The sequence below is a fragment of the Plectrocnemia conspersa genome, unplaced genomic scaffold (genome assembly GCF_051122295.1).
Source record: "Plectrocnemia conspersa isolate PC_06_02 unplaced genomic scaffold, ASM5112229v1 ptg000001l, whole genome shotgun sequence".
Taxonomy (NCBI): domain Eukaryota; kingdom Metazoa; phylum Arthropoda; class Insecta; order Trichoptera; family Polycentropodidae; genus Plectrocnemia; species Plectrocnemia conspersa.
The window spans coordinates 13,493,984-13,515,517 of NW_028277165.1; the positions used below are offsets into that span (position 1 = coordinate 13,493,984).

General features: G+C 28.3%; 1 protein-coding gene across 1 annotated transcript in view; it reads right to left on the minus strand.

Annotated features, from left to right (window-relative positions):
• LOC148238921 (uncharacterized) overlaps positions 1 to 21,534 on the minus strand; it is a 96,717-nt gene continuing 75,183 nt past the window's right edge. The window contains exons 3-8 of the mRNA XM_088187187.1: positions 8,389 to 8,729; positions 2,443 to 2,544; positions 2,267 to 2,375; positions 2,048 to 2,194; positions 1,843 to 1,977; positions 1 to 1,085 (exon numbers count right to left, since the gene is read on the minus strand). Coding sequence (XP_088043313.1) covers positions 931 to 1,085; positions 1,843 to 1,977; positions 2,048 to 2,194; positions 2,267 to 2,375; positions 2,443 to 2,544; positions 8,389 to 8,729 — 989 coding nt within the window. The 3' untranslated portion in view covers positions 1 to 930. The remainder of the gene's footprint in view (positions 1,086 to 1,842; positions 1,978 to 2,047; positions 2,195 to 2,266; positions 2,376 to 2,442; positions 2,545 to 8,388; positions 8,730 to 21,534) is intronic.

Sequence of the window (21,534 nt, forward strand, 5' to 3'; positions counted from 1 at the left end):
GATCATGTACATACTCGTATACATAACAGCATTTAAAAAGTCATTTATTTCACATAATATATACAACAAATATGTACACTTTTTATTAAATTACAATAATATTATGTATGACGTCAAACCCACTTTATTCGCATTTTCTTTATAAAAATATATAACTGATAAGGTAAAAATAAAATATAGAATTACTTAGCATTTGTCATAGTAAACTGATATTTTTTTTAGATTGAATAGTAAAATGATATGTGAATAAATTTGATACATTCTATATGAATTATAAACATATGTACATTTTATTATATCAAAAATAAAATAAAATACGTGGAGTTTAGTAAACCAAATATTGAATGTTAAAAAAATATTTGACTGTAATGTTTCTTTTTTTATTTACATAAATATGTATAATTTGCGATTTAAGGAATATGAACCTATATTTACAAATCAATGTATGATTTATTTATATGTTTACAATATTTTTATACATCATATATAATTTTGAAATATCACAGATATTTGGAGAATCTCCTTTACAAAGATATGTACACAACATATGTTTTTGACTTAAACGATATTAAACTATTTTTAGATAGGTATAAATAAATACACAATAAAAATTATACATATTTCTTTTTAAGGTACATATCTGTTATATAACTGAAAATGATAACATTTTCACTATTGTTTTTGTCGCAATTTCTATACATTTTTTTTATTTAGCTGCATTTGTACAGATACAATATTGATCAGTATTTGCAGATTTATTTTCTTATATATTTTGAAATGATTTATTTGAAATATTTATTATTTTCATGGTTTAGTTATTTATCATTTTTAATGTATAAAACCTAAATGATTTTTAATTATTTAATATTACATAAGACATTTAGGTATTAGTTCTTATTATCTTCACATTAAAACGGAATTGTTTATTTTTCATGCAATGAAAAGAACACTGCTGCCATAAGAACTTAAAAACGACTTGGTAACACTTGTTAAGTATAACAACAGGCAAACGATCAACTTTGGTTTTGGATCTGCTCTTGAAGTGGCACTTTGGTTTCCGTGCTGCATGGCAGCTGGAGTTTCACCTAAAAATATAAAATAAAGTCCTTAGCATTTAGCATTATATTGTATATTATATTTAAAATTAAGTTCTATAATTTAAGGTATATTTAACAATAAATATTATCGCTTTTAGATATGTAAATTTTAAATAGGTTATAAAACGATAGTATTTAAAATTTAATTACCATTTTTTTGGATATTTAAATCTATAGACAGAAAGGAAAGGATAGTTTGGAAATCTTACCTATGATGCGGTATTTACAATTACATTATATATAAGATGTTCATTTCGTAAAAATATAAAAGAGCAATCTAGTTTATTTAATTAATTTCTTTTAACCTAATATCTAGTTGATTATTGACACTTATTATACAACGTAGTTATCATCATATTGTTAAAACGACAATAAAACAGCGATTCGTAAAATTATATTTTACGATTATTTTCGTCATAAAATATTATAAAGCAACCAGACTTAAAAAAATTATATTTCTGTACATTTAAATTATTTATATCAAACTAAAGCTTTTATTGCAGTCATAAAATGTAATTACTTTTATTACAATTTTAATGCCCCATTTATATATTTTTTAAGGCGTTAAAAAACTTTATTTGTAAACAGTTGCATTTAAAAAGGAGCTCTTGCGCTAATGTGTTGATTTAATTTTCCATAAGGTAGTCTTAATAAAAAATAGTTTATGTAGCTAAAGAGATTTAAAATATAATTTATCTTAGATTAGGCATATGACATTTTTGAGTCAGATATTCCAAATACTCACTGTGCAATATATGAACTGTTACACTATCAGATTTTGCATTGGCTGGAGCACATGTATAGTTTCCAGCATGTCTTGGTTCAGCATGCTGAATGACCAATTCACTAGACTGTCTTGAGTGCGTCACAACAACTCCATCTGTTCATAAAATCACAATCAAGATTTGAACCTATGTATAAACAATTTACATTTGAACAACATAGCAAACCTAGATCGTAATTGATCATCCTATTCTCGTGGTACCAGAATAGGTAAGTGGGTGGTTCCGTAGATTTTCTAACGTGGCAACTTAACCTCAGCATTGAACCCTGTTGGACGATTTTATCTGGTCCTCCAATAATATCAGCGTTTGCCTCTGTAAAAATAAAATAATAATTATTTGTTGATAATTTCATTATCATGTGATATTGTATAAACTATTCCTTACCAACTATAACCAGTTTAACATACAAGCTCGTAGGTGGATGTGTTGGTACTTGACACTCATACATTCCAGCATCTCCAGGAGCTGCAAACCTAATATGAAGTGCCCAATCCTGTAAATTTAAAATATTATTATTGTTTAATTGTATTCTATGCGTTAAATGTAAGTGATTTATTTACCCTCGGATGTTTGCCATGGGCAGCAAAAAACCTTGGATCTGCACTGTATGTTACCAATCCTACTGTTAATAAAGAATGATTCTTCTTTCTAATCCACGTAACCTGAAACAGGAAAATGCAATTGTAAGAACAGGATATTAATTAAAGAGTAAATTTAGTAATATAAATTTATAAACATATTATTATATTATAATACTCAGGCAGATCTGCTCACAAATGGAATAATATGTATTTTAATAATGTTTTATTTATGTACATATATATAATAATAACATAGTGTCTGTTTCATAAAATACATCAATATTTTGTAAAGAAGTTCATAAATATTTGGGTAACCAATTTATTTTTTAATGAGGGTGAACTTGTTACAAAATATTTGCGAGGTAAATGTATTATTTTACGATTGAATTGAGTCAATATACAGGATAATTGATTAATAAAAGCAATATCCTAATTATAATTATTTATAATTAAATATATTTGATTTATTTGACAAATTATCATACATCGGCCCGAAACAAACTAGCTATTTAGTTCAAAATATATTCATCAGACAATTCTTTCCATTGCTCCTGTTTTATTATGTATCCACAAATCTTTATGTTTCTAGTTTAAGTCTGGAAGAGATAAAAATTCGCAGAACCTGGAAAGTTTTTAGACAGCTTAGGCTCTTGATAATTTAAAAAATATATTTCTAAGGCATTTCATCGCATTGCTCCTGTTTTATTATGTATCCACAAATCACAATTTTTTTAAGCTTGAAAAGATAAAAATTCGCAGAGCTTGAAAAGTTTTTTGACAGTTTGTCTCTTGATAATTTTTTTAACAAATATAATACTATACATTATTCAGTAACTTTAACGTAAGTGATAAAATGCATTATTTTCATAATACAGTCAGATAACGGCTGCCCGCCAGTGATCGAAGATCTTGAAAGACATTTAACCCATATATTATTAGGGTTTAATTTAACATGCCGCGCTAAAAAATACGTTTTTGTCATGGGGAATAGAATTATTATTTTCCCAGGGCCCGGGTTCGCTTTCGATGTGTATCATATTTTCACAATAGATACTCCAATTTTTAATTTTAGTGTTTTTTTTAACCATTAGTTATTTTAATATTTCTACAAATACTCGTCCATATTTGTTGGTGCAATAAATTTGCATTTATTGCACTAACTCTAAAAACAAAGTTCAATAACGCAAGTGCCGCTGAAGTATCTATAGCTCATTGTGCGAAATATATCTTTTTATCATTAAGTGCTTAATTTAGTCAAGCTAAATGATGAAAAACAAGCAGTCACATACAAAATAAAATAAATAAATAAACATTTTGTAATTGCAGAAATTCCAGAAACTACTCAAATTTCCGATTTAATATTATGCAGCTGTGGACTTTTAAAAATTAAATACGAATTTATTATAATAATATTATAGCCGACCATTGCTAATAATAAGGGCTATAAAAGTGGGCCCTATTCGCGAGACAGATAAGCGTTGAGTAATATATCGTATTATAAACGAATGGGGTTGAGTATATATAATTCAGCAATAACAAAAGCATATGCGCATTTGCCAACAACGTTTTATCGCGAGGCTAGCCTAATGTTTTTCGACCATAAGTTTATGCCTTATGATTATGTATGGGTTAACTGCCGAATCTATAGCTAATGACGCAAAAGAGTAATAACACGCGTATAGTGAATTTCCGTTAGAGTTCGCATTAAGGCCGGGGGGGGGGGGAGGCGTCACATTTTTATAGTGTTGCCGATCCAATTTTTTGATAGAGAATCGCAATTTTCTACTAACATGATAATGAGGCTTCCGATAACCGACCCACGTAGAAAATTGACGATCGATTTCAAAAGTCCGTCCGCACGTTCTCCAATTATCCGGAACATTCTGCGCACCCTTTTTTACTATCGTCCGGAAAGGATCTATCGCCGATTTTTAGCCGTTGCAACAAGCTCTAATCAACAATTCAGCAACTGTAATCGTTCCCAGCCCCTCAGGTTTCGGTTTCAATTGTTCTTGCACGCCATGTTGCCTGATTCGTAATTAAATAAGATGAAGCTTTTATTTTGCCCCATTGTAATTCGCGTTATCTAGGTCTTCTTGAAATTCTTAGGCAAGACAAAAGGTCCGCCTCTATCCTTTGCTAATTCCTTTATTTGTAACGTCGGCTTTCTTGCCGATTGTTCTTCAGACTTACGTTCGCTTTTTTCTCCACTACTCTGTGGCTTCCACTTAAGGCTTTACTTAACCGGAGAGCGTGTCTCCTTTCAATTTTGCTCGCATAATTTAATTTCACTGTGGGAGATTTTCGTACAGTTAAATCTCAGCTATACAACATGCATTAAGGACATCTAAAAAGGTACAACGGTACAAGTACTTACATATTCATAATAGCCACTGGTGGCACAACATATTAATCATGTTGGTAAGTTTAGCATTGATCCTCATCATAAATGTGTTGATGTAGTGATTTACTTAAACCAGCATATTAAAAGTTCTCCGTTTAAATTTTAGAATATCTTCATTATGTATTTTTTCGCATATATATTTCATTATTTGCTGATTTACATTTTCCCCATTATTGAATTTATATATTATCGTAATTCAAAGATAAACAATTTTGTATTTGATTTAAAAATATATTCCATACCAATAAGCCCAGTAATGAACTATTGAGCTGTTACTATCTTGCCATAAATTCATGTTCAGAGACATCTTTAGTTTATATGTAATTTATTTGAGCATCACGGCTGGAGCAGTGTATAAATTACGAGTTCGACTCAGAGCATAATTCTGTGAATTTCCCTTGAAAATATATCTACTAGGCATACATCAGAGCGAAATTTATTATATTGTAATTTTGCATTAGAAAGGCGCAATTATGGAAATTTACTGTATATAGTTAAATATGCGCGAACGCTCCGACTGATACATACATTACAAATGTTATTTATGAATATTCAATTAGTGTCTATCAGAGTGTATTTTTTTGTTAACTATATATAAAATACATTAAGTTGAAGCTGGAACTGAATCGATATTCTGATGGTCGAGCTAAAGATAGAAAGCTGCAAAATGACAGAAACATCTTCAAAAACACGCGTAATCAAAATTGTTTAACCAAAAGGTATCCTCTAAAGTCCACGGAGGGTTGTAAAGTGATCTTTTCTCAGAATGGCATTTCCCAGTTTCGTTATAACGTTCGAATTGATCGGTTCATTTTGGAAGCTCGGCACGAAATTATACACGGAAAGATGAAGATTTTGTTCAACTTGGAAATTCGAACCGCATCAACGTTGAACCTCTCAATTTTAGGGACTTTTATTGTTTTATTTATATTTTTATGATATTAGTATATTATTAAATTTATTAAGTGGCTGTTTATGCATATTAAATATTGTAAAATTACTGATGAATGAATACTTGCATAGATTGAAGTAATAAATAACGATTAACATTTCTAAATGTTAAATGTCTGTGAAGGTCTTGGTGTGAGGATTAAAATATACAATTCTATACTAAATCTCTTGTCCTAATTTTAAACATACATATATCGTAAAACTTAAAAATCATATAAAAATAAGAAGCTGTATAAAAAAGATGAATACAATTGTATATCATTTTATGTGTTTGTATTATTTTTATATAATATAAAATGACAATGTTATATGACTTAATATATATAATATATTGTGTATTTTCGTTAATTTTCATGTAAATTAGAGTACCTTAAATATTTTAACAATGTTTATAGACGTTCAACTCATTATCCTAATTAATTCAGCAAGAATACAATTAGTCAGTAAATTCTTCTTTTCATGCCGTATTTTATAAATGCTTAAAAACCTTTGGTATAATACAGGATGATCCAAATAGAAAATCAGACAGCTGTCAATAATCCTACGTGTTCAAAGTGGCAAATATTAGTTTGCAACCAGGCGCGTACGGCGATATACTTTCCATTTCGCTCGCTCTTGCGTTCCGCACGCCCTTATCTCTCACTCACTCTCGTCACTTAACACGAGAGTGAGCGAAAAGGAATGTTTATCATTGTGCGCGCCTGTTTTCAACAATACATTTTCAAAATAAATCGCTTAACCAACACTCAACGCGTTAAAATTGTTCAATTTTTCTACAAAATAACAATTCTGTACGAATTGTGTATCGAAATTAACGGGACGATTATGTTCAAATTCATCGTCCCACTAAGCGAACAATTCACAACGTAGTGAAAAAAATTGGAGACCATGTAAGACATGTGCATCACTTGTGGCGCCCACTCAGCCAAGAATATTGCTGCTGTATGTGAATGTGAGGCTGAAGACCCGTTGATTCGTCGGCATATGCAGCTTTTGGGCTTTTCTTATGGATTCATTTGCCGCATTTTGCATCTGGACTTGCACTATACCTGTATAAAAATCAGATAGCACAAAAACTGAAGCCCAGGATTTATATACATCAAGGAATTTACGCAGAATGATACTATTTTTTTAGAGAAAATCTTTTTCTCTGATGAGGCACCTTGAGGCTCTGGGTATGTTAATAATCAAAATTGCAGCATATGAGGCGAGAAAAATCTTTATGTGATTCACAAGAGAGCATAACACGCCTAAAAAGTGCGCATTGTGGTCAGGCGGCGTCATTGCAGCATACTCTTTTTGAAAAAGTTTAAATTCAGACTGTAACAGTCAATGGTGAGGGCTATAAATACACAATTACCGATTATTTTTGGCATGAAATATTTTGTGGAGTTCTATTAAGAGTCTATATTAAAAATTTAAGCAAATTGGAAACTTAACCCATTTATTTATAATTTAACTTTACACGTTGTCTATTAGGTATAAAAACATATATTCTTACGTAATCAGCCCGTGATTACGTAACACATTGTTATGGAAAAAACTCAAGAAATAACGAACGAAAAGAAGGAAGACCTTGTAAATTTTCTGACTAGATGTTGAATAGTTTATAAACTAAATATAAAAACAGGTATCTATATTTAAAAGTAAATATTTATACGTGGTAGCTAAAACTTTATGCGTGAACCTTTTACGCATAAAACATAATATAAAATAGTAAAATTTATATCTTAATATTTCATTTATTAAAAATTATTACTATAATATCGTATCACCTATTATCAATAAAAAAACGATTTCAAGCATTTTTTTTAATATATAGGAATTAAAAATTGGGTTTGAAATAACATCTCACTTAAATTGTTTAATTAAATAAATGCTGATAGTAGATCTTTTAGGTTTATCTAAATTTTTATTATTTTAACAGGCAAGTTCATTTGCATAAAATTCTATTATTGTTAAGCCCAATAGAGTGGAATTATTTTTAGACATTTTTGAATATTTTTAATGATGAAGTGGTTAAATTTTCGTGTGACACTTATAATTTTCCTATATTTTGAAGATGTAAGATTTTATTGGTTTATCCATTATAATGGTTTAAGAAAAATTGAGTTTTTTTCTGTGCTTAAATATTTTTCTTTTTCTGAAGCATTAACATTTCATAAGATATCCTATTGTTAAGAAACGTTATTTTTGACTCGAAATTCTTGAGCAGCCTCTGATGTATGATGATATTAACAAATAATATTTTAACATGCATATTAAATTTATAAAATATATTATAAATATTAAATTACCATTATACCATAATAAAATATGTATATGAATAAAATTCAATGCGAGGAAAAAACTTTTTTTAAATTGCGCAGGCTTTATCTTTTAAGCCGGATTTAACGAACGTGAAATCCAAAGACCTCATTTGTAAATGTAAATAAATATACAATTTTTTACGTGTCTTATGCAAATACAATACATATGCGTAATCCAGTTTTCCTTAGTGTTCACGTACGTATGCATATATTTCACATGATCGATTATGTGTTAAATTCACGTTTCGTGGCTATTCTTACCGTGTTTTCGGCTATGTCGTTCACTTCGCAATGAAGGATAGCCGTGGTACCGGTCTGAGCTAGCACCGTGGTACAATTTGGACTCGAGAATATGCCCGAAGTGGATTTGTTGCTGGTTTTTCCCTTTTTGCCGCCCTTGTTTGGCGTCACCGGAACCAAGTTGTTGAACCCTTCTTGATTTTCAGTCTTGCTCGATATCTTCTTCGGCCTCTCGCTTATGTGCTGGATCAAGGTGGGAGGCTGCATCGTGAACGGCTCAGAAGACGACTCGGGAAGTGCTAGAGATGGCATCGGAGCTTTGTGCTCTCCGTTGTGCCGGTGAGATCTGGCCCAGCGGTGCACTGAAATAAATATGAAAAATAGGGTCATAAATAATTTTAATACCTAATTTATAAGCGCATATATTAAGAAACACGACTTTCAAATACAAAAAAAATATTTCCAGAAAAGGTTCGGCTCCCTCATAAATAAAATATCAAAGGTCCTGTGCTTAGTTTGTAACTTATATACACATATATATATATATTATAGTAAATAAAAACTAATAATCCAGTTAACTTTATATTCCATTATTTATTTAGCCTCCTAACATATACAATGTTATATTTGATTTCTGATTTAAGATTAAGTAAAATTTATATAAAAAACAAATACTTTCAATTTATAAATCAGTATGATATATTTCGAAAACATTTGAGGTACATTTTACGTGAATTTTTCCTGACATGATTTATTATTGCAGTTATATCCAAGAAATCGATTCATTTTCTGGAGTTTACGATATTTTATGGGCCATTGGCGACAATGTCTTTATCTCAATTCTAGGGTCAAATATACTCTTATCTATTTTTCAACGCCATTGTTTCGCCTTAACATTGAATGTGTTATGTTGAAAAATACTGCGACGTATCTAGGGCATCCGAATACCCGATTATATTTATTACCCGGTTCTAGGGTATTTTTCAATAAATTAACAGGGTACCCGGTTCGGTTTCGGGTAATTTTTATTCACTATATAAACTGACGCCGAGTAATAATTTATATTTTATAAGTTTATAATAAATTAAAATATTTTTTTCGTATTTTGCTCAAATAGTATTAAATTATAAAATTAAAAAATATGATTGTATAGAAAATTAAAAGCGATATAAAATTGTTAATATTTGATTTAATCGAAATATTAATGTACACACATATTGTTCAAATAAACGATAGATAAAGAAAACAAGAATAATATAGATTTATATTTTACTAAATACATTGCTTTCATTGAATTACATACATATGACTTTCAAGTTTCAAAGTCAAATTTATCAAAAAGTAATTCATTATTGTTGTTAATTTTTAACTAAAAAGCAATAGCTTAAAAATATGAATTTATCTAATGTTTCATATTACATATGACTTTAAACTTTTGATTAAAAATTATTAGCAATGGAAAAATTATTATGGAATTTATTATATAAGAAACAGTAATTACCTAATCAAAAAATTATTTATGTGAAATTGTTATCAACAATGAATGTATGTATATATTCTATATACACGTATGATTTATTAAATTATATTTATTTAATTATATTTTGTATATCTAATTTTCTTTCAATTAAATAATTTTTCTTCAGCTTATAGATTTAAAAGTTAAAAGAATAAATGTGTATAGATTTATAATTATTTAAACGAAACTTCGAAATTAACTGTAATCAGACGGAATGGTTAACAAGAATTTTATTTTAATGTTGATAATAAAAATAAATATTTTATATAAAAATAAAATTATCCAAATATATGTAATTATATAATAATATTTATTGCTTCTTGATTTAAATGAATTTTATTTACATAATACAAATAAATTCAAAATTGCATTTTTAAAACAAAAAGCAGTAGTTCAATAAAAAATATAAGTAAGAAGGGAGGGGTTCCTAAACTTCAACCATCAAATTAAAATTAAAAAAAATGATTTACAACGGCTGTTAAAAATATTGTTCGTTACAAAATTATTATCATGAATTTATGTTACACGGCAGATGAAAGCAAAGTTAGATAAAAAATGCCAATAAAATATTTCAAAATTACTGTTGTTTCACCTTTTGTCCGCGATGGTGAGATAATTTTGATATATGAATTTGCTTATCGTAAAAACACGTGAAACGGCTCACCCATCTCAATATATTATTGACAGCAAAAATATGTTTCTATATGATTCAAAAGGTTAACAGATATTTTATAAATTGACCATTATCTACTCTCGCGGATTATAAACTTGAAAGCATCATTAAATTTTGAATGAAAATTTTATATTATTCTATTTATGAATTATCTAATTGTATATGTAGAATTTTTTTTTTTATATTTGTAAAAATAAATAAGAAATATTAAACGATAAATAACAAGCAAGCAAGACTCTTACGCTTATAAAACAATTGCCTTAAATACCGTTTTTTTGTGTACGACCGTCCTCCGAGTATGCCGTGTATATTTTTTGCAAATATGTACTTGCATTTTAATTTTTTTAAGCGGCAAATGTTTGAGGATGCCAAAATTAAGTGTGTCATAAAATTCTTCAGACTGTTAAATAAGGATTTCCAGTCGCTTTTCGATACACCGCTCTATAAATGATTTTTACAAAATAGAAGAATAACCGGAAAATTTTGCATCTTAAAAAAGTATTGAGATATTTATTAAATATGAAGAAATCAAATATTGTATTGAAATTAAAATAACCGGGTATTCGTTTTTTTCAAATCGTGTGGGTACCCGGTTCCGGTTCGCTTCATAAGATTCCCATGTCACCTGGACCGTACCGTTACACGAAAGAGCATGCTTTATCTCTTTCTTCGTTGCATGCGACAACACTCCCACTTTTATTTCTAAGGGATCGGCGTCAGTTCTGGGTTGTTAAATGAAAACATTTGATTTGCCTACAATACCACTAACTTCATTCCATAATTTTACTACTTATGTATCTGATTTTTTTAAATTTTGTGCAGAATTTTAACGATATTTTAAATAAATATAATTATTATAGTCATTATTAAATGTATTCCTACTATTTTTGTTTCCAAAAGCAATAAAATATTTATATTTATTATAAGAAAACAGCATTATTATATAATAAAAATAAAATGGTAAATATTTCTTTAGAAGTGCAGGGTAACACCCCCACGGTGTATGGCTGAGAGGCAAATAGTAGTGGATTCTAATTAGAATGTAACGGTAAACCGTCGAGCTCGATAGGGAATCTTATGATGCTTACGGTTCTACCCGGTTCGGAAGCCTTAGATGTATTCGAGGCTTGATAAAGTAATAAAAGGCTTAATATTGTATTTTACAAAGATGTAAAAATTTTATATAATTATTTATATTTGATGTATTCAGATGTTAATTTAAATTTTTTAATAGCTTCACATTTTATATTTAATCTAATTCTTAAGAATTTTACTTATTTAGTGACGTTACTAATAACGTGTGTATTTATAACTAATAGTGTCTAAGTATAACTTTTGATAATGAAAGTTAATTTTATTAAGTCTAAAGGTGCATGTATCTAAAAAAAATCTCAAGTTCAATTAGATTGCACTGATTTTAAATTTAGTTATTGCATTGCCTTAAGTATTCAATTTTTATTTTAAAACACAATAATGGTTATTCTGTTTCAGTAACAGGTATATAAAATTTCATTAAAAGAAAGCGAAAAAAACAAGAACCAATCTATTTTAGATGTTGTCTCAGCTACTATAAGACGCAGTTCTACTTATATTAGTTAAAGAGTATCATTGTAGAAAATAAATTTCTAAATTTTGTCCACTGATTAAAATTGCGCCTAATTATTAATAGGAACTTTACTTTACTTCCCAACCCACAATTACTTGTGTATTGGTAAATATCGAGAAAAGCTGTACCATGGTAAGTATAGGAAGGTGCTATTTACAATATAACCATTGAATATGAAAAACGTGCGCAAAGAATTCGCATTAAAAGCATTTTTATTTGCCCCACTTGATCAATGATTAAATTGTTTGTATATATAAACCATATGTGTCTAAAAACTGCTATAAAAACGTTCTACGCATTTGAAATTGGGGCAACGATTTTGGTAAGGAAGGATAAGGTTTATCAGAATTCAATTGCTTGCTTCAATTCTCAATGTAATTACAATTGCAGTCATTCGAGAAATATATGATTTTTATGTCCTAATTTCTCGAGAAGAGAATCGAAACCATATATATACATTTATTATATAGATATGCGAACAATGAAATTAATTAAACAAAACATCTTCTAAGGGAAAGTGTTTGAGAATATGACAATAGGGTTACATATTATCTCTGGATCTTAGTTATTGTATGATCCGAAGATAATATATAACACTATCGGACGTTTGTTTAAATATCTGTAATTAGTCTTGTGTTTAAATTCTGTTATCATATTTCCCTTTATCCCATGAAAATATATTGTTCACCTGATATTTGACAGGCAAAATATTATATTAGTTCTAAATTAATGTCGTAATTTTTGTTGTTCATACGTTATTGGCTGTGTAGCTTAACGTATTGATTGGCACTATTTTACGGTAATGATGTTTATGCTGTTCCCCAATGATATAGAGATAAAAATGTTCTCAATCATACGTTTTACAGAAGGTTTTTCAATTGAATACAAATGCAATCAGATACCTTTGTTTACGTCCTTCGCAGCGTCCCTTTATGTTAACGTCTCGCAAAGTATCTCTCCACATCTCGCATGGATATTTCGCGTCTCGAGTTTCCGCGTTAATATTTTGATAAAATTATTCTTCATTATACAAGAAGTTTCCGTCGTTGTTTCTTACGTGATAATTTAATTTCAAAGTGTGCCCCCCTCACGTTTCATAGTTAACTTAATATCACGGTGCGAGTCGTGTAAAGAGATGTTTTATTACGCAATGCTTTGCGAACGTTTCGAACGATATTAAGGACTTTAATACTTAACAGTTGAAACGTGTGTGTCTTGCGTAAAACGTCCGATGGAAAACACCCAAAGCGACTTAATGTTCAAGATAAAGCAATAACGACTGTGACGGCTTTGGATTTATCTGTGAAGTTTTGTTTCGTCGAAATTTAATTAGATCCTTACGCTTACGTTGCGAATAGAGGTTTGCCAAATAGGTTTAGAATCGAATTTGAATGTGCCACTCTTCAAAATGAACTCTAAAAACATACTCGAGAAAAGCGCGTCTAGAGAAAGTGCTGTAAATTGTCAATTTTCTATTTTGTCTTCTTTCTCTTTAAAGTGGCACCATTTGTCCATATATGGTAGATGTTTTGTGACATATTTAGAAAGAAGTCTGGTGGATGCATTAAGTTCTTATATATTTTATATATGGTATAACCGAAAATGTATATTTAAATATCCATGTTCTTGTGCAAATGTGCGAACCTTTTTGTATTTTTATATTTTATTACAGAAAATTATGAGTAAAAAATTTCTTTGAATAAAATATATTTTTCTTTGAATAAAGTATATGAGTAAAATATTTAAAATCTTTCTAACCAATTAAAACCCTTAAGTTTTGCGTCGATTTTATACATAATATTAAAAAAATTTAAAGTAAATTAATTTATTTGAAGTTATTGAATATTTGTAATCCATTAAGCTAAAAAATATAGTTTTATGGTGTCTTGTAATTTTTATATTAATATACATTCTGGTTGTCTTCAAAATAAATTACTTGCTCATATTAGTAGTTGGCGCACATATTTGTAGCAGAAATGTTATTTTATAGTTGTATAAGGCGATGATAAACCACTACACCTATATTTTTAAAAATATTCTTGTATATTTATATTTAAAAAAAAATAGGTGTAGTGGTTTTTCATTGCCTTTTACGTCATATTTGGTGAGAAAAGATTTTTTATTTAGAGGATCTTTTACACAATTGAATTTCTATTTTTATTTTATTATGCGCAAATACATATATATAATATATTTAGTAGCGATGAAGTTTTTAATTAACTGAATTTTTTAAATTCTGGTATCGATGGAAATCAATCCGAAAATTACCAATTTAAGCATAAATTATGATATTTAATAAGCCCAAGTAGAGATGTTTAGGAATGTTGCGCGTGAAAGTCGTCCAAAGGCTTATGACGAAGAGCTAAGAGTAACCATCTCGAGCCACAAGGAAAAGATCTTGATGTGATGTAAAGGTACTTTGAAAGACGTCAACACAAAGGAGATGCTGCGGAGGACGTTAACATCGATATCTGATTGCATTTGTATTCAAATTGAAATTCGCTCTGCATAATGTATGATCCCCAGCTCGTCGATTCGTCGTCGATGTGTGAGTAACTTTTATTTTTCTTGCGCCTTGTGTTCATTCATTATAAAATATTCACGCGTCCCATGAGCGACTCGAGGCGCGAAATTTCCACTTTGAGTGCGATCGGATAACAAGGTCTGGGGAATGAAAACGTAAATATAGTCAATAATTCCATCGTCGAGTGGGTAAGCAAACGAGAGTGAAATCGTATCGTTTCGATATTGAGTTGTTAATAAATTAAATTGATTTTTTACTCGTTAGCGTGTATAAAGATTTCAGCGTAATCTTTCATGACTAGCTGGATTTGAAAAAACAAGTTATTGAATATTGATATCTCAGTCGAAACAAGAGGTAAAACAATATGATTAAAATAATATTGCATGTATGTATTTCTTAACCTTTTTTCGATATGCATCATCAAAGCATCTCTAAAATTCTAATGTCCCCTTTTGACAAAAGTTATGGCATCCATGAAAGAAAAAAATAACAATAAAAAAGGTAACGACATCATCATAAATAAATTTGGTATATAATATTAAGTGATAAATAGTTTTTAAATATACGAAAATAAAAAAACAAAGGTTCTAAAAATATTTTTTTTAAATCTATATGTCTCCTATCATAATTTCATAATAAGCGAATTTAAAAAAAAAAACTAAAAACTGCTTCAAAGAAAAATGCACATAGGCACAACTATTTTTAATTTGACTTTTGTAAGTTAATTTGTATAGAAAAATAAATATTTTTTTAAAAAATATTTTACTAAAATTCACTTAATTTTTTAAATAAATAAGTATATAACGTAAGTTACTATAAAATAAAAATGTTGATTAATAATTCGCGCTATTTAGTAATGTAGTTATGTTTATTTACAGAGGAAAAGTTAACAAAGACCTCTTTGCGAGTACTTTTATTTTTATATTTATATTACATTATTAATTAAGATGTTATTAAATATTAGTCTCTAAAAACATCAAGGAAAATAATTTAAAACTAATTAACAATATTTATTTTTAAAATGGGAAAAAATTAATTATCTTCTTCGAGATGGGTTAGGTGTAAGTAAATTTTGAATATTACATGTAAATATAACTGGAGAAAATACCATGCAGATTAGTGCGATCCTTGTGCTTGATGTGTGCTGCATGTTTTTATATGAGGTACTAATTTGGGCAATTGCAATCTTAAATCTTCATGGTATGTGATATCCAGACGATGTTTTTCATCAATAGTCAATCATTTAAGCACAATGGGAGTGATAACAGTAACTTTCTTGCTAAACTTGTCCTAATTGGATTTCTTATTTTGAATAATAAGATTCATCATTTTGCAATTCTTAGATACTGTATGGCTACATCAGTTAGATCTAGCAATATCGGTTGAGTTATCCAAGGTGGAAAAGCAATTTATTTTTAATCTGTTATTTAAGTCACAAGCCATTTTACCCAAATGATCTATAATAAAAAGTATAGCAGAATCAGTCACCTCATAATTATTTAATCAATAAAATCGTTCAATATTTTCATCTGCAGTATTTAAATTAGTTCTGTCTCTACATCCTTGACCATCTCATCTTTCATCTTACTAACAGTACTTTTGCTTAGTGACATTTATATTTTTTTTTGAGAAAAACTGATATAGTTGGCTAAAATAATTCCTCTGCTGCAGTATGAAATTAGCAATTAGGAGAGAAATTTTATAACTAGCTTCAAGGGTACAACTTTTGATAGCATTTCGTCCAGAGAACAGTGAATTTATTGCTATTCATATTTAAAATTTGTCCTTTATATCCTATGCTATGCTTTATATGCTATGTTTCGTCTTCAAATGTATAATACTTCAAGACGATAATTTTACATATGATGTAAATTCGTTGGACAAAAAGTGTTCGCACAACAATGACATAATGGGTGAGTTATTAAAAAAAGTTTATAAGCTTTATAGAATATAGAATTCAATTCGCAAATCTCAACACGCGTCGTATTGACATTTGTTCATTTTGTAGCATATATTAATAATGTAGAAAATATTATTAATTTGCGTATTGCCCTCAAAACATTCAAATTGCCCCCCTCCCTCGGTGGGGAGTGCGCCCTCATGCTGAGAAACACTGGTCTAGGGCGTAGTCTATGGACTTTATCTCGGCCACCGCAGATTTTTTTGATTCTTGTGACTAATTTATTAATAAGTCACAATATTTGTATAGCATTAATTGATGATAGTGCTAAACGTTGAATTTTGCGTTTAAGATTTAAGTTAATTATTTTAAATTGATAAAATTAAAATCGATTTGGATATTAAAATAAATATAATATAATGGTAAAAAAATATGAATATATATATAAAAATTATATAGGTATATTTAAAATTATGTGTGAATTTTTAATATGCCTAAACTTATTTATACTTGATTTAATTATTTAAATGAAAAAATTAAATATTGGCATTTAATTAAATTATTGATAGCAACAGTACTAAATATTTTAGAAATAGTTAAGATAGACGCCACAATATCTTTTAGCATTTTTTTTACATTATTTACTATTATTCAATGTACTTTTTTATCTATATCGAATTATCTTATGTGCCGTAATGCGACTTTAATAATTCAATAAAATGTTATTAAGTAATCGATTATAATTATAAATTTTCGGTTTCTATCAAAATGAAAATTTAACAACATATTTTTATGTATAATATATAAATTATTTCCAAAACATGATTTTATAAAAAAATTAAATGTTATAAATTTATTAAGCCCAACATTAAAATTATATATAAAACTTTTTTATATCGTTAAGATTATTTTAATTAAAACCATAAACTTTTAGAAGTTTTTAAAATGACACTAGATCACACAGATATATAAAATGAGACTTGAATTATAAATTAAAACAAATTCTCAACTTCGATTCAAAAACCATATTGACATTTTAATTAAAGTTTTCCGCTCGGGCTAATTCGCTTTTTCGTTGATTTATATCGTTTAATATAAACAATTATGGGAATAATTTAAGAAAAAAGTGCACAATGGTACGATGTAATTAAAATATTTTGTATAAATCTTTGTTCTCACGCCATAATTAAGCCTCAACCGAGGCGGTCTTTTTAGGTTTGTTTTTTAGTGTAGTCGAGATAATATCGCTCATTGTTCTGAAGAATACATTTTTTGCACCCTACACTTTTATTTTAGCTCATTTTGTAATCCGGTATGAAAAATGAGTGCTTTAAATTCGCACTTTACACAAGTGAGATGAGTATTATTTGAAATTTATTGTGAGACAATAAACACTAAAAACGGGGGTCGTATGGGGTTAATGGGGTTTTTATTTTATTTTTCTGAAAGAAAAATGACTATCACTTTATTTTTTGTATAAAGTTATATTTCAAAGACTTGAGAAAATGATAGCATTGCGTTTGCCAAAAGGAAATGTTTAAATGATATTATTACATATATACAAATTTAAGTATTGCAAATAGTGTTAATTGATTCGAAGTATCATATTTTATCTATTGATATAAAAATAAACAAATAATATCGTACATAAGACTTACACTTTTTTCAGCAAAGATAAAACTTTTTTTCTGTTTTAAATTGGAAATCACCAGTTATTGTATTTTAGGCAATTAATGAAAAAAGCTTTGGAATATGGCATTTAGAAGCATCACGAATTTCCAGACTAGTTAAGTAAATGTGTAGTCAAGAAACACTATCATATTTGATAAATAAATTTGATATATAATCAGTTAATCAATATAGAAAAGTTTTAAAAAATATATGGATTGAAAGATGTACAATTACTAATGGCAAACACAAAACGTTCGAATCACAAAAGCTTAAATGCAGTCGAAAAATTTGTGGAATAAATATATATAAGTGCCATATCAGATCGTCTTAAAAATAAAGTTAAACGGCTGGAGCAGATCAGACAATCGAAGTAAAAGCAGCTGCTAATCTCTGGGTTTCGAAGGTGTCATCTGTGTCGATTGGATGTAACTAGGGCATCAAAATACCCGGGCAAATTTGTGACCCGGTTCTCGAATATTGTTTTATTACTAAACCGGGTACCCGGGTAGAAAATAAAACAAAAAGTAATATATCAATATCATTAATCTTTTTCTAAGATGTTATTACTATTAGGTTTCTATAAATAGCAGCAAAATATGTATTGTTATAAATATTTATTGTTATAAACTTATCTATATTCCTATATAACCATTAATTAAATGGTATACATAATAAAATATAAAGGATCAAAAATGTAATTCGTACTTTAAAGGTTAATTTCGGAGTTTCACACATTTTAATCGAATATTGTCAACGGATAGTCATAGTAAAACGGATATTGAAATTATTCGAGTATTGCGTGTATGCAAGGAACCCAAAAATTACCAAAAAATTGTATACTAGATTTTTATTGTATAATAAAAATCTAGTATACAATGATTTGTTCTGGCCTTATTTATTAATAATTTTAATGAATTAATTGATTTCATTGTCGTCGGGCAAATATTTTATATTTTTTTTAGTATAAATCTTATTATATATGTGTTTATTTAACTATGTACACCTCATTAAAAGAATTATGTCGTAGTATTTTAGTAAAAGTGCTTTAATTAAAATTTATAGAATTTTATTTAATTCTTATCGGAATTCAATTGTGCGCAAAGAACTTCGTTTACGGTAGAAGAATTTATCGCTTATTTTTCATTTAAGTTATTTACTTACAGCCGTTTCTCCTAAATGAATAGAGATTGGTATCGACGTTTAGTTTGTCGAATAAAAAAAAAATGAATAGGCGAATTCCCTTGCAGTGTAAATATGTATTTTATATAAATAAATTATGTTCTAATTATTATTTTATATATTATAACAAATATTTTAATGTGGATCGACGCTAAAGCTCTCGTAACCGAGCATAATTAAAAGTTGTGTGTATACGGAAGACCTTTTCGTCAAACTGTTACCCTCTAGTTGTAGAGCTCTTCTAGTTGGCAAAGTTTTGGTCGATTTTGAAAGGATAAACTTGTCGTGGGACTACACCAGGCATCCTGGCCTCCTGTCTGCGGTAAGTCTCAGCTTGGCAAAGCTTGCGACGCACGTTTTATATTAACTAGTCAGGTGAAAAACCCAGGACACATTTATTGCATCCGTCCCCTTTCACAGCATCCGCCTGATCCGGAAAATATTTCGCAAACGAGAAAATTTCGACTGAATTATTCAAATTTATACACCGGTACCTGGGCATTGTTATCCACTTTGCGGTTATAAGAAATACTACCTAACGTGAATCATATAATAAAAGCTCGTAGGGTCGACTAATTAAACGAAACAATTTTGTGTTATTAATGTTTGTGCAAAATATATTTAGTTTAAATACAGTCCTGATTTTGTAATATTGCGGGGATCCAAGATTTTGTGTATAGGACGATTTAAATCAAATATGTACAAAATGATTTAATTATTTAAAATTAACTTCAAGGTAAATTAATATAAATTCTGCTGAAAAATAAGTAATAAATTGGATAATTAAATTTACCATATATCGTACAAAATATTATTAGTAAAAATTATTTACAAAAATAAAAACATATACATGCTAATTAACACGCTGATGACGCCAAAAAAATTTTGGCGAAATATATCGAAACTCCAAAGACAAGAATGCGATCTAAATATATTAATGGTATTTTTTGTATAAAATTTTATTTTACTGTATATTTATTATTAATCTTAACATTACACTTTATAACAAAATATGATTAATTTTTTGCAATAAAACATTTGAAGTTTACCGTAGATTGATTAATCAATCATAGTTTTTAAGTAAGAAACTTTCATTTTATCATATTTAACGCGTTTTAATATTTACATTTATGTCAAAAAACTCTTCATAATTAATTGTGTGTTCAATTCAAGGTGTTTAAAATAAAATTTAGATATATTTTGCTATAAATCATTTTTAATATATAAATGTAAACAATTTTATGTGATCAAGCAAAATAGCCACAAAGATAATATATATATTTCACATAAGAATAATGCATGTTAAGAAATTTTATTATCTAACAAGAGAAAAGTGCTATGGCTCAAATTTGAACTACCTAAACGGCGTAATGATTTAGCATACGATAATTGCCCGTAATTTAATACGTATTAAATATTCTCAGAGTGAAACTTTACGGAAACAACAACGGCAAAGTTTAACCTCAGGGTAAGGAAATTCAAGTGCACGATCGTTTATAGTTAATAGAAAGCTATGCAGAGACTTTCCACAAAATTAAAGGGTTTATAATGAAGAAAGAAACTATTTTCAATTTTTGCGGCTGGTTTATAATTTGACACGCAACTTTAGAGCTTAACATGCAATACACGCACACATGCAAATAAAAATATAATAAGTATATACTACATAATGAAAGAGCTTTAAAGGGCTTAACACAGGGCAATCACATATAATTTAGTAAAAAAATAAAGCTTTTGTGTAACGAATCATTGATATTTGAAAAAAATCTATCACTATAGTATTTTTTTTAGAATAAAAGTAAAAGAGCGATAAAGCTTCTCTAGCTTACGATCGTGAGCGAAAACAAATACTTCTAAAAGCGACAAATATTTATTTTGGGGAAAACCATTAGATGTAAAAAAATAACAATATAAATTAAGTGACGAAGCGTCGTGACATTATAAATGTTTACATTTAATATCCATGACACGAACGTTCATATTTCGTTAGTCGTTTTTTGTGAGAATCTGACCTATACGGAAAAATAATATAAATTTTATGTTTAATTAAAACTTAGTTTATATACATTAATAAAAAAAAATTAATATGGAAAAA